The sequence below is a fragment of the Chlorocebus sabaeus genome, chromosome 8, assembly GCF_047675955.1.
Source record: "Chlorocebus sabaeus isolate Y175 chromosome 8, mChlSab1.0.hap1, whole genome shotgun sequence".
Taxonomy (NCBI): domain Eukaryota; kingdom Metazoa; phylum Chordata; class Mammalia; order Primates; family Cercopithecidae; genus Chlorocebus; species Chlorocebus sabaeus.
Window position 1 is genome coordinate 72198045 of NC_132911.1, and position 15992 is coordinate 72214036.

Here is a 15992-nt window from a genome sequence, read left to right on the forward strand (position 1 = left end):
ATCAGAATCTTCTGCCAGCTGGAGTAGTTGCGCTCTCAGTCCGGGTCTGTGCCTGGGAATCTTGCGCCCTGACATCCATTTCCTTAGTAACACTTTATGAATCTGTCATCCCTGAATTTAGCTAAACTATTTCTGAAGTTTATTTTATTTTTCTGGCTCGTATCATTTCTTGAGATAAGTGATTCAATACATTTTCTGCTGGTTAGAGAAAGTAGCACTTAATGTCTCTAAATGCGTGCCTTTAAAATTTCAGTGGGCACGCTTCGCTTTTGTTCTAATATTTGATCAATACATTTTTTGTGTCTTTCTTTTATTGGTACTCTTTTGATGATAAGGCACTTTGAGAAAATCTTACAAATAGAAGGGAGCTTAGAGATCATGATGGTACAAATCCTCTTGTTTTAAAAGAATATCTCCTATTTATCTATGAAGGCTGTTTATTTTGTTCCTACTTTAGTGACAGCTCTGTTAGAAAATCTCCATGATGATTCAACATCTGCCCATCACTGCCCTTGCAATATCCACCTAAAGCTCCTAGTTTTATATTTGGAGCTACATAGGACTGTCAGTCCTTTACAACATAACACTGTTTGAAAGTGTTCGTGATTTCCTGACTTTTCTATACCTACAAATATGACTCTCTGAAACAACCTCTCAGACGTGGTGTCTTCAGGGTCTGTCATTCTCTTAGTTGCTTGTTGCTAGATATTCTTCAGGTTGTTAGTGTCTCTCTTAAGCACAACTGTCTAGACTGGTGTATATGAACCACAGGGTCCTGTGTTTCTCTATTTCTATATGATCTGGCACTTGCTTTTGCCTTCACCTAAATGACTTTCTTCCCTCTCCCTGCCTAGGAATCATGGATTTATATACCTGGACCTTGCTCAGATTGATTGACCTTTCTTCTGCATACAGTCTTTATTCAGTTTTCATAAATAACAGCAAGAATATGTATGTAATTTCTTCCTCTTTTTAAGCTGTAACTGAATCCTCATGACAAAGCTCAGCCCTCTCTTTTCTGTGCTTTGCCGCCCTTTGGTTCATTTGTCCACTTGAATTCCTCATGATAGAGTATAACTGATGTATGTCTATCTCCCTTTCTAGGCTATTCTTCATGGGCCAGGGAAAATAAATAAAATTTATATATAGCTGTATACACGCAGTATAGCTCTTAAAATGTAATAAGCACTCTGAAGCTTCTTTATGCATATCACATAGGTTAAAATTGCAGAATGCTGAATTAAATGACTAATTTATTTTTACATGAATTCACAGAAAGACAAATTTCGTATATATGATGAATATTGTAGTAACCATGAGAAGGCACAAAAATTACTTCTTGAACTCAACAAAATAAGAACAATTCGGACATTTCTTTTGGTAAGTGTATATTTATGTGTTACTGTATGTTGATATGTGTTGTTAGGTCCAGTGAGAACCAAGGAATAGCATCAATATGGTGTAAAAATCTGTGGGATACCTCTGTTAGCATCCCCAGGTGAGGAAGCAAGAGTCCTTTGATAAAAATAAAAGTGAGAGCTGGGATCAGCTTGTGTTTGGGGAAGTACCACTAATGCCCCCTCGTGGTTGATAATGAATTATCTGTGAGACCCCACAGGTTCCTAGTGAGATTCCTAGTGAGAGAGGCTTCTGCCAGAGTTCATCACTGCTTTATAGCCCCAGTTCCGTAGGGCGTCCTTTACTTCTGCTGAGAGAGCTGTAAGTAGGGCAGTAACAGGAAGGAAGCAAATCGTGGATATGGTAGAAAATAAGTGTAAAATTTAACCTTTCTCCTACATACATTTCTTATTTTGTTTTCATAAAAACAACAAAAATATGTGTTTAATTTCTTTAGCTTAGCACAAATAAATGCGTATTTTGACTGTCATGGGCAAACTAATCGCTAGTGAAGAGCAGATTATAATTGTGCGATTCAGTGATATTGAGCAGAGTGTGGAGTTGTACAGGCATCCCCCAAATTCAGTTTTAGATCATTGTTGTCACCTCGGAAAGACCTCCATGTCCCTTTCCAGCCTATCTCTGTTCCCACCATTAGCACCAGGCATACACTGATTTGTTTTCATCCCTATAGATTGCCTTTTCTGGAGATTTTATGTAAGTGGAATCATACAATGCAATCTTTTGTGCCTGACTTCTTTCACTTAGTAAAATGTTTTCAAAGTTCATTCTTGCTATAGAATAGATCCATTTTCATTCTCTTTTTTTTTTTTTTTTTTGAGACAGAGTCTTGCTCTGTCGCCCAGGCTGGAGTGCAGTGGCCGGATCTCAGCTCACTGCAAGCTCCGCCTCCCGGGTTTACGCCATTCTCCTGCCTCAGCCTCCCGAGTAGCTGGGACTACAGGCGCCCACCACCTCGCCTGTCTAGTTTTTGTATTTTTTAGTAGAGACGGGGTTTCACCGTGTTAGCCAGGACCATTTTCATTCATTTTAATTGCAAAATACTATTCTATTGTATGGATATGCTGTATTTTGTTTATCTGTTTGCCAGTTAATGAAAATTGGGTCTGGATCCAGTTTGGGCTCCTATAAATAATGCTGTTATGAGCATTTATGTTCAAGTATTTGAATGGACATAATGTTTTTATTCTTTTGGGTGACATTAAAAGTGGAATTGATGCCTGTGTTGTATGATAAGCTCATGTTTAACTAATTAAGAAACTGCCAAACTATTTGTCATTGTGACTGTGCCGTATTTACTGGCAATGCATGAGGATTCCAGTTTCTCTATATCTTTGCCAACACTTGGCATTTTCAGTTTTTCTGATTATAGCCATGCTAGTGGGTGTGTAGCACTATCTCATGGTAGTTTAAATTTGTATTTTGCCAGTGACTAATTACATTAAGCATGCTTTCATGTGCTTATTAACTCTTCATGTCTTGTTTAGTGAAATGTTTATTCAAATCTTTTACCCGTTTAAAAATTGGGATGTTTGTTTTATATTGAGCTATAAATGTTTGTTATTTCAGAGCTAAGTCCTATGTCAGATATATAATATGCAAATATTTCCTCCCAGTGTTGTCTGTTCGCTTTTAAAATATCATCTTTTTAAAATCAGAAGTTTTAAATTTTGATGAAGTCTAATTTATTACATTTTTTTTCTGTTATGACCATCCTTTTATTGTCATATGTGAGAAATCTGTATTCAGGTCTTGTACTTATTTTTTTTTCCCTTTGTTTTTCCCCTTTTGATGCTATTGTGATTGAAATTATCTTAATGTCATTTTAAAATTGTTCATTGCTAATATATAGAAATTTAATTGGCTTTTGTTTATTGATCTTGTGTCCTGCAATCTAAATTTATGTATTTGTTAAGTAGTTCTTTTGTAGCTTGTTTAGGGTATTTTGCATATAGGATCAATTATCTGATAATAAAGATGATTTTACTCCTTCCTTTCCATTGTGGATGAATTATTTTTTTTTCTTGCCTTATTGCACTGGCTGGAACCTTCAGTATAGTGTTGAATAAAAGTGGTAAGAGCGGGTACCCCTGCCATATTTCTAATCTCAGTAGGAAAACATTTAGTCCTTCTGCATTAAGTATGATGTTTGCTATCGATTTTTTTGGTAGATGTTCTTTCTTATGTTGGATAACTTTTATTATATTTCTAGTTCATATTATATGATGTGAATAATAATATTCATATATATTGACAATGCTTTGAATTATATGCATTGACAATGCTATGAATTACTATTCATATTATTCATATTGTTTAATGATCCAATTATTGAGAATGAGATATTGAAATCTCCATGTATAATTAAATTATCTATTTTACCCTTTAATTCTGTCCATTTTTGTTTGCTGTATTTTGGGACTCTGTTAGATATGCACACATTCATAATTGTTATATTCATATTTCTATTTATCATCATGAGGTCTTCTTTGTCCCTGTGGTATTTCTTCTGTTAAAGTCTATTTTTCCTAATAATATTATAGCTGTGATAGCTCTCTTACTATCTTTATATGTTATATCATTTTCTGTTATTTTACTTACAAGCCATTTAGGATCTTTAAAATGTCTCTGGCAGATGGCATATTGTTGGGTCTGCTTTTTATCCAGTCTGACAGTCTCTGGGGTCCTCATTTTGTTTGTTTTTAATGTAATTATCAATATGGCATTTACATGTGCCATTTTATTATTTTTTCCTAGGTGTCTTTTTTGTTTGTTTCTTTGTTCCTCTTTTACCACCTACTTTTGTGTCAATGAAGCATTTTTTGTGTACCATTTTGATTCCTCTCAATTTTTAAACTGTATTATTAGCAGTTTTTTTGGTGATTGCGCTAGGAACTACAATATGCATCTTAACATATCAAATCCATGTTAGGTTAATACTGACCTAATTCCACTTAAATATAGGGGAAATTTGGCTATAATATTTCCTGAATAGAAATGGAAAATGTTCCATTTCATCTCTTCTCTATTGTGCTATTATTGCCATATATATTACATTATATATGTTATAAACTTCACAATACAGTGTTACAATTATTGCTTTCTATATTTTTCTGCAGTCTTTTATATTTATGTAAATATTTACCATCTCTGGTGCTCTTATTTCTTCCTGTGTATTTGACTCTGATATTAGACTTTTCAGCCCTTAGTACTTCTTGTAAGTCATTTCTACTAGCAATGACTTTGCTCAGTCTTTTTTTTTGTTTTTGTTTTGTTTAAATCTGCAAATGTCTTTATTTTGCCCTCATTTCTGAAGGATAATTTTACTTGGACATAGAACTTTTTGACTGATAGATTTTTTTCTCAGTCAGCGCTTTGAATATGTCATTCTACTACCTTATGGCTTCCATTGTTTCTGATGATAAGGCATCTGCTATAATTGTATGGTTATTATACTTTATACGATGGGACATTTTTCTCTTTTTTGCTGCTTTCTAGATTTTCTCTTTGTGTTTTTCTTTCAGTAGTTCAACGATGTATTTAGGTGTGGGGATGGTTGTACATTTCTTATTTATAGTTGAGCTTTTTGAATCTATAGTTTAAATTTTTCATCAAATCTGGGAAGTTTTTAGCCATTATTTTAGAAATATTTATCTGACCCTTTGTTTTCTTCTTTAGTGACTCTAATTTACACACATGTTGGTAAGCTTAATGTTTCCTCTTGGTTCCTGATGCACTTTTCATTTTTCTACAATCTCCTGGGCTCAAGCGATCCTCTTACCTCAGCCTCCCAAAGTGCTGAGATTATAGGCGTGAGCCACTGTACCTGGTCAGGAAACATATTCTTTATGTATGTCTAAGGAGCTAGCTCTCCTAAGCCAGTCTAAAGTGGTAGCCAACCTGTGGGACTATGAATTGAGTTCACAATCTATACAGTACTAATACACAAGGCAATAAAAGTGGGCCAGATAGCCCTGAGTGATTTTAGGGCACTTCAGTCCAGAGGTAGGTGAGGGGATGGCTGCTGTAATTTACAGGGTTGCTAACATACTGGAACGGAAACATCACTGGAAATATAACGAGATATAGATAGTTGTATTTCATAGGATTCCTCTGGGGGAAAATACCAAATATAGTTTGAAAGAATATTTTGATAATCCGATTGCAGTAGGGAGTGAAACCCCTAAAGAGGATACTTGTGTAAGAGCATGTGTTTGCTGCTATGTCATCTGTGGGGTCTGGGTGAAGTTACATTCATAGTGCTGATTTTGCTGACTTGGACCACAAATTGAGGCTGATATTCAGTTGCTCAGGACAGCAGAAAATTGTTCTGCTACTATCGGTCTTCCTTTTGCATCCTTTCCTGATCAACACTCAGCCTCTCCTCTCAATGAACCTGAAACAGTATTTTAAAAATTGTAGTATGAAAGTTGCTAACTTAACTTGATATTTGAGGGGCTCTCTTCTCCCTCTGTTAGATATTTATTAAATAATTTGTCTGTTGTAGGCACTGTAGAAAGAAGGTTTGGGCAAGTTTTAAGTCTGTTTCATTGCATGTTGCTTATGAAGGTGAAGGCTTTATTTTTCAGAGTCAGTTTTCTCTTGACCACCACTTTATCATCAATGAAAGCTGCTTCAGCTTCACCCCACTCTGATACCTGATTTTGAGATTTCTTCTTTCACCTTGCCTCTGCGGAGATCCTGTCTGACCTCCTTCTCTGTCACTGGCTGCCCAGCGTCTTTGGTGCAGTGTGATAGCAAAAAATGACTCAGAGATCATTTGCTTAAAACCTGCCCTATTTATGGAGAGGAAAACTAGAATTCTGAAATCAGCCCAAGTTGTATCACTTGTAAGTTGCAGAGCCTGAGTTAGAACCTAACTGTCTTGATACTTGTCCTTCTACAACATAATATACCTTTCTTTATAAGCAAAATCAATCTATCTATGTGTCAATCATCTGTTTATCCACCACTTATCCATCCATTCATTCATCTCGCTCTCTCTTTCTCCACCTCTTTTTCCTCAGACTTCATACTCAGGGGAATATAAGTGCATTAATTTTTAAGATACAGATTCACAACACAGTTCTGTAACTAGTATTTCTCTTTGTCTTTCTGTGAGTGCTTGTGACTGAATATGCTTTTCTTAGAGAAAGAAAGTATATAAAGACATATGCTTTCACTAGTTTTCAGCATTTTATGGTAGAAAAACATTTTGCTGCCTGAGATTTTAAAAATGTCATTAATTATGATGATTTTCACCCCAGAACTGCATGCTGCTTGGAGGACGGAAGAACACAGATGTTCCCTTGGAAGGATATTTAGTAACACCAATACAAAGAATATGCAAGTACCCTCTCATTTTGAAGGTATTTTATGTGCTACCTCGTTGTAGCCATTTCCTTGTACCTACATATTTTGCTGATGATCTTTTTAAAAAATTATTTTAAAGAATCTGATATTCTAAAGGAAGGGCAGACCATAAGTATTGGAAAAAAGTGGTCATTTTGTCACAAATTTATATATAGTGTAGGAAACAGATTTTCAGTGGAAAAGCCACTGAAAGAGCATTTGGTGCTCTTTGTATAAAGCATACTTAAGTTTCATTTAGAGGAAATGCATTAGCTTCAAGATAGATCCCATTAAGTTCATTATGACTAGTTTATATAGCATTTTGCAGGGCCTTTTATTTTAAACAAATCCACTGCTGGTATATTTTTGATTTCCTTAAACTTTGAATGACTTTCTGATGCTAATGAAATTATGGTCAAAATTATATAATTGCATAGCCACAATTTAAAATTATTATTAAACGGAATAGTGTGGGTCGCATGAGACAACAAATGATAGAATGTGGAATGAGATTGCTAAGAAAACAAACATTGCCTCTAGAAGATGTAAAATATCCCACTAATGGTCGTAGATTTGTTGCCTCATTATAGTAACCACAATTTTTATTATGAAAAATATACTGTAAGGTGCCAACTACTTACTGCCCTTACTGCAACGGACCTATGAATAGGTCAAGACAGCAATTTTTGAAACTACATTTTTTGGAACCATAACATCAGGATAGGCAGCCTGGGATAGTGGTTAAGCACATGAACTCTGAGTTTAAATCCCAAGTATGGTGCTTACTGGACGTGTAATCGAACCTCTTAATGCCTTAGTTTTTCATTTATGAAATAGAGATGATGATGATGATGATAATGATGATGAAATTATAGCATAGACCTGTGGGAATGTGTGTACATATGTATGCATGTGTATTTTGAATACATATATATGCATATATATAGGATTATATAATAATAATGATTAATTTAACTATTTTATAAAATCAATTAGCATAGTATGTACGTTATAAGTATTAGCCATTTTTATTCATATCTATTTGATTCTGATTTATTTTAATATATAAATTACTACTTGGCATCTAAACTTCAAAAAATACTCAGAAATACTAGAGACATATTAACTAGTGTTTTTATTGATTTGCTTTTTAAGAAATAAATGTTGAATTTGAACTAAAAATGTAGTTTAACACAACTCTTGTCAATTCCATAAATTGGGTATCTGTGTAAATTTTATTTGAAAACGTTTATTCCTTATTAAAGAAATAAAAGTCTAACGTTGCTTGCTTAAGCCATAAAAAGCCTCAGAGAGGCTGACACAGGAGTCCCCAGCTCTGCAGAGGGAGTGTTGTTGCAAATGTGTCTCCTTTCTTTCTGAGAATCCCTACAGACCTCTGACTTGACTCATTTTGCCTGAGTACTCATAACTGCAGTTATTCCTGACCCTGATTTTGGAATCCCAAGGGATTTGTTTAAGAAGGGATAGGGAGATTAAAAGGTTACATCCTGACAAAGTGGTTATTCTAAATTACTCATTTCTGATTAGGGATGAACTCAGGTATTTGAACTGACCTCTCAGAAGAAAGCATCGTGGATGCATCCTTTCTTAGCCAGAAGGTTGGTGCAGAGCCCCTTCAAGCAGTGGAAGGTTGACCTCCTTTCCCTTTTCTGGTAGATTATCTCCACAAAGAAACATGAAAAACTGTTAACTCATGTAATAGATACGTTGGCGTTGATATTTGTCTCTGTTGTACCATCAGCTGAAAAATTCTGCTGGGATTTTCTTTGATTTAGGGTGTTTCATTTATTTGTAAAAAAATATTCTATGGATTAGGCTGTAGTGTTAGGAAAAGATACATTGATGTTATTTGTGGAGCTTGAAATTATTGAGTTGGTCAATCAACATTGGATTCTTAGCGAGTAATGGCTAACAGATTGTGAGTGATGGTTTCCTCTCACTGTTTCACATTATGCAAATTCATATTCAACTCCTTAGATGATTGGACCCCAAATTATGGCCTGTAGACTGACTTGACCACTTGACGTAATTTACAGGTGCCTCTACTCTTTAGAGTTTTTGAAGAAGCCTGCATGTCTCATTTATGGATTTGTGATCCAGCACAGCTTTTAAACCTTGTCTTGGGAGTGATATAATATGTATTCCTCTGGTGTTAGCTCTGCAGAACAAGGTGTGAACATAACGAATTTAGGGTCCAAGTTTATGGCAGAGTTTTCAACAATAACAGAACTCAAAAGAATATAACAACTGCATATTTTCACACTATTTGTTGAGAATTTAGAAAATTCTTTTCAAGACTTGCCTCAGGATTTCTGTAATTGTGTTAGTTACGTGATGATGGCAACTGTAGTAAGGAAACACATGACTAATTAAAAAGCAATGTGGTCCCAACTGTCTAGACAGTGGGTGAAGATGTTTAATTTTGTGCTTTTAAACAACTAACAACGGCTTTCAATATGTTTAAGAGATTAAAGATTATTCTAGTTTTGATGAGTGGGAAAAATAGAAATAAAAAGACCCTCCCAATCCCCTAAATACCAAAAACAAAAAAGGAAACTATTGAGGGGTACATGGTAGTTCATTCATCACATAGAATAAGCCTGAGTAATTGGGAAAAACAGCATAAATTGCTCCTTTAATGATGGAATATTGTAGAATTTATAAATTATCTTGTTGTAGTAGAAGACATTATTTTAAAATTTTACTTTATGACATTTTTTATAGTTTCTCAAAAATATTAGAAAATAAGATGTTTAAATTATTTTTGAAGTTATGACATACTTAAAGATTTGTTATTCTGTTAGACTCTAGAAAAATGAAATTAACATATAAAGATGTGCTTCTGTTAGAACAAAAGTCAAATTATTAAAAACATAAAAATTTGTGTTCCCGGTAAGATATGTGACCATTCAAAAGGAGGAATCTAACTTAATTTTTAAAAACAAAGTAAGTTTGAGGAAAAATTAAAGTGACTGCAAAAATATGCATTTGGGTTACACTTACTCATTGATTCAAACTTTTGTTTTTGATCTTAATCTTAGAGTAATTTGTGATGTCACTTATGGAAGTGGCTCTCACGATCTTTGCAATTTTCATTTCCTGGTCAGGATGAACCTGCTGTACCAGAAAGCTGAAGATCAAAGGGCAATTTGTTTTTTTGTGTATAAACAGGAGTTGCTGAAGCGGACTCCACGGAAACACAGTGACTATGCAGCAGTGATGGAAGCCCTCCAAGCCATGAAAGCTGTCTGTTCCAACATAAATGAGGCCAAGAGACAGATGGAGAAGTTAGAAGTTTTAGAGGAATGGCAGTCTCACATTGAAGGCTGGGAGGTACATTCACTTTGCTCGACAATCTTGCTTAAGATAGTTTAATGTTGCAGGCCTTGTGCAGAATTACTGGTGTTGGATGGAACCATAAATGGTCATTTTCTTAGATATTTCTTGAGGACTACAGTCAATTCTGAAAAGTGCTCACTTTCATCATTATTTTAAAGTATCTTTAAGGTGGTGGTTAATCGACTTAACCTTGACCGAAGAAGTTTGTGATGGAGCCAATAGATACTATGTGGGCTATAAACTTTAATATTTTAGCATTTATGCATCGTGATGATTCTGTTCCTCTCTTAACTTTGGCCATAAGTACGTAGCCTGAATCCTGGGAGAGTGAAGAAGGGACGGAAAGTTCAGTAGGTGTGCTGTGATATTACTTTCAGTCTCTAAATTACGTGTTCACTTAACCTCTTTGTTTTGATTTCTTCATTTATAAACTGAAGGAATTGGCTATGATCTTATTTTTAAGGTTTATTCAAGATGAAAAATGTTATGACCTCCTGAGTCATTAAGGAAATTTTTTTATGCCAAAAAGGAGAGTATAGTTCAAAACCTGTAAAATATTTTCAGCTAATGGTAACTTTGATTCCCAGTTATTTCATGGGGTTGGAGTCCTATGTTACTTTACTACTATGCAAAGAATGAACTCAAATTCTGTCATTACGTTGCCTTAATTTAAATGAGTATAAGCTTTGGACTAGGTCAAATTTTTTCTTGTTATAATGTAAGCAATTAAGATAATTTTTAAGTGCAGGAAAGATTGAAAATGCTCCTAGCCAAATACTGTTATCACATAAAACTAAGTGGATTGCTTTATCTTTAAGGCTTTAGATGAATTTGTTTCTTACCTTTGATATGTTAGTTTTCATTTGGACCTAAAATTATGTCCACCCAGATATGCAAAGAAACCTCAAACATTGACCTTAAGGAAATCTCCCGTTTGTCCCTTCTCTCCTATGAATCTTTTAAAATGCTAACTGGGGTTGACCTAGCTGCTTCTTTGTCTAACTCTTTCCATTTCAAGTGTCCAGAGTGCCCTCACATTCAGCATGAATGCTGCCTCTTTCAGGCAGCTAAAATGGTTGTGTGTTTTACAGTTAATTCATGATGATTATTTCTTTTCCTGGGGAGCTGTTGTCCTGCTGTGATGAGAAAAATGGACTCCAGTTTGCTTTTGGAGTTCTGTTGTCACTCAAACACTGGAAGAAAAGTGGAACTTGCTTTAAATTGCAGAATTTGTCAATGAAATGTGCCAGGCCTTTTACTAAAACAAAAACTTCAGAGACTTTTTTCGGCACTCTAAGGAAATGGAATCTGTCATAATTTTGTTTCATCCTGGTGTATATCCTAAAAATTGAGTGTACTGTAGAAATGAGAGATTCCTTAAAAGTTATTGATACTGTTTACACAGTAGACACCAGTTACTCAAAGGAAGAATGAATGTAGGTGGAACTATATCACATGTAGCCCACAACTGAGGGTGCCTGACTTCACCAGCTTTCGTGGTTTTACGACATATTGAGAGCAAGAGAAAATGGGGCACTGAGATAGGGAAAACTGGATGGAGTTAAGGAATTCTGTTGTGTATTCAGAGAAATTAGAGAAGAATGTTGCCACTTGTTAGGTATAAGAACTTGGGTAAGTTAAATAGTCCTTGTTTTTAAATTCTACAGTCAGTTCCAGGAGGCACAGGGGAGACAATATGAAAGTTGGGTTCCAAGAAAGTGATTCCAAGAAGAAGTGGCAACATAAATTCTACTTGAGTAGGATTTGACAATGATTGCGAAAGACGGCCATACAGAGATTGGGAGTTTTGGGACTTTGAGGGAGTGCAACTTGGAGCAGGGCCCAGTCAGTGGGTTTGGCAATTTGTGATAAGAGCTCCATTGCCTGTCCCAGTCCACCACCCCATCGAGGGGGGCAACTTGATTTTCAGGCCTGGTCCCTTCTGGGGAGTTTAGGAGAAATTGCTAGTCTCATAGGACTCTCTGTAAGGACACAGAGTCACACAGGCTGAATTCAGGCCCTGGGAAGAAGCTGTAATGAGTTAAGAGCTGTCTTTGACTTGCTAATGGAGATCCTTGCTCAGCCTGTGGAAGCCTTGTGTATCTGTGGAGAGGCTACCTTAGGATTAGGACATGGAGAAGTTCAGATGTAGGGTGGCATGACAGTTACAGAATGCAGAGTTCCCTTACGAGTTTTTGAGGTTAGGAGTCTTGGGCTCATGCTAGGAAACACCTTCTCCAGCTCCTTCCACAGGCTCCTGCAGACCACGTTCAGGGCCTCCTTAGGGAGGACACTGTTCCTTCAGTAACTAAAATTCTATTTGATGGAATCCAAGTCTGATATACCATGAATTTGCATTATTTCTATTATAGGTGTATTATTCTGTCATTTAATTATCTGGGGACTTACTTCACTGTTAATCAAATGAAAGCTTTTGTTTTAAACAATAACATCTCTTAGGCACAATGTTCCTATCTAATATTTTGTGTTACTAAATTATTTACAATCCCGAATGTTGAATTTAAGTAAAGAAGCAATTGAAATTTATTGTTTGCAAAACATATGACAGTGAGAAAAACATGGCTTTTGAGCAGAGTTGGTTTTTAGTCTGGACTCTAACCCTTTGTTTGGGGATGATATATAATTCCTCTCCTATATGGAGTGTGGATTATTGCAGAAGTCGAATGAAATAAGTAAAAGTGCTTTCAATACTGTAAGATGTTATGCAAATATGAGGTAGTATTTTAAAGCTTTAAAAAATTCCCCTCATTTGTCTAATATATGCACCTATCTACTGAAGGTATTATAGTACTTAGGGTTATATGGTTGTAAGCAACAGAAACTAAAAGAAAAATTAATTTAAAAGATTGGGTAGCTTGCAGAGTCAACACAAAAGCTACAGCATCAGACCTGAGAAGGGTGTCTAGGCAGCTGAAACTATTTGACAGTCTCATCCATGCCCTACCTAAAATGAATAGGCTGTAATAATTTTTTCCATCTTTATATGACTACACTCAAGACTGAAGATCAAAATCCAAGATTCAACTAATCTTGCTTGGGTGAATTTGCTAGGGGAAGGGCAGAGGAACTTGACTGCCAGCCCTCCAATTTCTTTTTGGGGAAATAACTGATTCTCCATTGTATGCGTTATAATCACATACAGTGCGTTATAATCATCTCTACAGTTGGCTGAGATGCTATACTCTTCATGGAATAGATTTAAAAAATGAAGACTATTTAACTTACCTGAGTTCTTATAACTAACAGGTGACAACATTTAGATCTGAAAATAGGTAGCTTGACTCTAAAGCTTATATTCCTTACCATGTGCTATTATATCCACTCAGATACAAATTTGGCAAATGCTTTGGATTAAGTTTGTTTTCCTGCTTGTCTTTTAAAAGTAAGTTGATTATCAAAATTAGGTTTTTGTCAGCGTTTATGTAGTAACTGCCACCACAGAAAATCTATAGTGTATGTTTTATTTGTTCATTTTTGAAGTTATGCCTTTTGTTAGTATAATTTATTATATCTCAGTCATATAAGTTATGCAACATTCAGAACATTCTGCAAGATAGTCTACTGAAGGTAATTGTGGGCGATGATTAATATGCCCTGAAAGGGAAGTTTATTAGCTGTTTAATCAGAGTCACTGATTCATTTCATAGAACAGGACCATTCTCTGTCTGTGTGTTGGTTGATTGATTATGTTGTAATGATAACTGTAGCCTTTGGAGCTATACTGAAGTATTTTGACAAGGGAGTATCAATAAACATTACGTTGTCAGTAATTCAGCTTTAAGTCCTTGATATGCCTGTTTGGAATTGATCTCTCAAATCTGGAAAACAGTATTATGATAAAAGATAAGAGAAGAAATTATTAATATATGAAGGTGTTGGGATAAATGAGATTCAAGATAAATATTATGTTTTAGAAAGTAAAGAGACACAGAAAGAAATCGGACATTTCTTTATTACCTTTTTACATGGAAAAATACAGTGTTACAGGACCATTTAAAAATTACTTCTTGTTGGTTTTGGAATCTGCTGCTTCCATTTGATTGAGTTTGTGCCTGACAGTGTATTGACTTCAGGTCATGTTTCTTGTTATTTCATGGATGTGAGTCTTCCAGAGCTTAGTGCTGGTACTTGTTTCTTTTTGTCCTCTGTACGAGGTGATTTGGCAGATACAAATTCATCTTCTACCTTGAGATAAAATTGATTTATATATAGTCTTTGTTATTTGAGGATAAGTGGTTCTGGAAAAAGACGATTAAAAATGAATCCAGTTTAAAAGAGGCACAACATTTAAATGAAGTGGAAGGGGGGAAGGTTTGATGGGACTTTATCTTAGTAAAATGAAAATTTATATTATTTGTTTTATATGTCACAGAAATCAGGTTATAATTTTAGTTAATAGTTTTAACCTCAAAAAGAGCAAATCAAATGCTGAGTCATTTTTGGGATGTGTCAAACATTTTATGATAAGACAATATAATATTCTTTATGTTTGTTTTCACAGTATTTTTTTGAAGATTTATCTTTGTAAGAATGTTCAAATGCTTCATCAATTTTTTTAAGAGACTCCTTTGATATCAGAACTGTTCTCCTATGAAGCACATTCTAGTTGTCGGTCTTGTCAATTTTCTTTTCTTCCACTGTGAATGGATCTAGCTCTGTTAGATCTTTGTCTGCTGATGCATTGTATACGAGTGGGGACATTTCAAGGCCTCCTGTCATCTTTCATCTTTTCCAAGATTGTAGTTTCTCTCCGCAGTCAGTTCATACATATCTGTGGTTAAACAGTTCTTAATGATTTTTGCCTGCCATTATCCTAGAGATAATGCACAGATTTAAGTCATGGGAAATCAAAGGCACAGTGGGCATGCTTTAGAGTTTCAAAGATTAATGCAGTATAAAGGAAAATGCTATGAGCTGCTGTGTTAGGATGATATTTTTAGACAAATCTGCACATTTTGACATAGAATCCTTTAGTACATTAACAATTCTCAGGGAATTATTTAATTACTCAAGGAAGATATTTCATGCCATGATGGTAGATTACTGTGGTAGAAGATGGTGAAAGGTGATATTGCACTAATTCTTGAAGCCTGCTTTAAGTGTTAAAGGTACATCATCTCAGTGACAGAAACATCTCAGTCAGATTCAGTAAAACACAATCTGACCGAAGTTATGTGTGTATTGTGAGATACACTTTGCGGCATAACCATGAATTCTAGAAGCTATCAATGGTTGTGCTTGTCCTTATTTACTAAAAATGTGATTAGTAATTGACTAAACTGATGATTTGGGTTGCTTATATAAAGAAATGTTGACCTTAAAGAGGTCAGTCAATCTTACTCTGTTTTTTGATCAGGAATGAGGAACTGATGGGGACTTTTAGTAATGCCTTAGATAGAATAGGTCTGTATATTAGCAAGGGGCTTGAGAGTTTCTTGTATCAATTTGGACGGGTGATTCAAAAAGTCAAACTAACGTACAGGATGGAGGAAAAAGACCTAGCGGTTTGATTGATTGTAGCATCACTTTGAATCAGTTGTAAGATAACAATGTCATTATAGTTAGCTCAATTTTATATAAAATACTCCTTACATTTATTAAGAAAGATAATTATCAACAAGTCAGGAAATGCTTTGTTAAGAATGCACCTACTAATATCTGCATATGTTAATTTGAGGTACTCGGGAGATTTATTTAATGTGAAAATTAAGATGATATCTGCAGTAACCCTTTCATAATGTAACAGCTTATCATCCAGGGTTGGCCTATATGGATCATCATAAGAAATGGTCTAAGGGAGAGCTATTCTGTACATTTTGTGAAATTGCTATAAATTAAAA

General features: G+C 35.1%; 1 protein-coding gene across 2 annotated transcripts in view; it reads left to right on the top strand.

Annotated features, from left to right (window-relative positions):
- The window catches only part of PREX2 (phosphatidylinositol-3,4,5-trisphosphate dependent Rac exchange factor 2), a 287857-nt gene that overhangs the window by 64028 nt on the left and 207837 nt on the right, over positions 1 to 15992 (top strand). For both annotated transcript variants that reach the window (XM_008000802.3, XM_008000803.3), the window contains exons 4-6: positions 1276 to 1380; positions 6687 to 6788; positions 9964 to 10125. In XM_008000802.3, the coding sequence (XP_007998993.2) occupies positions 1276 to 1380; positions 6687 to 6788; positions 9964 to 10125 (369 nt within the window). The remainder of the gene's footprint in view (positions 1 to 1275; positions 1381 to 6686; positions 6789 to 9963; positions 10126 to 15992) is intronic.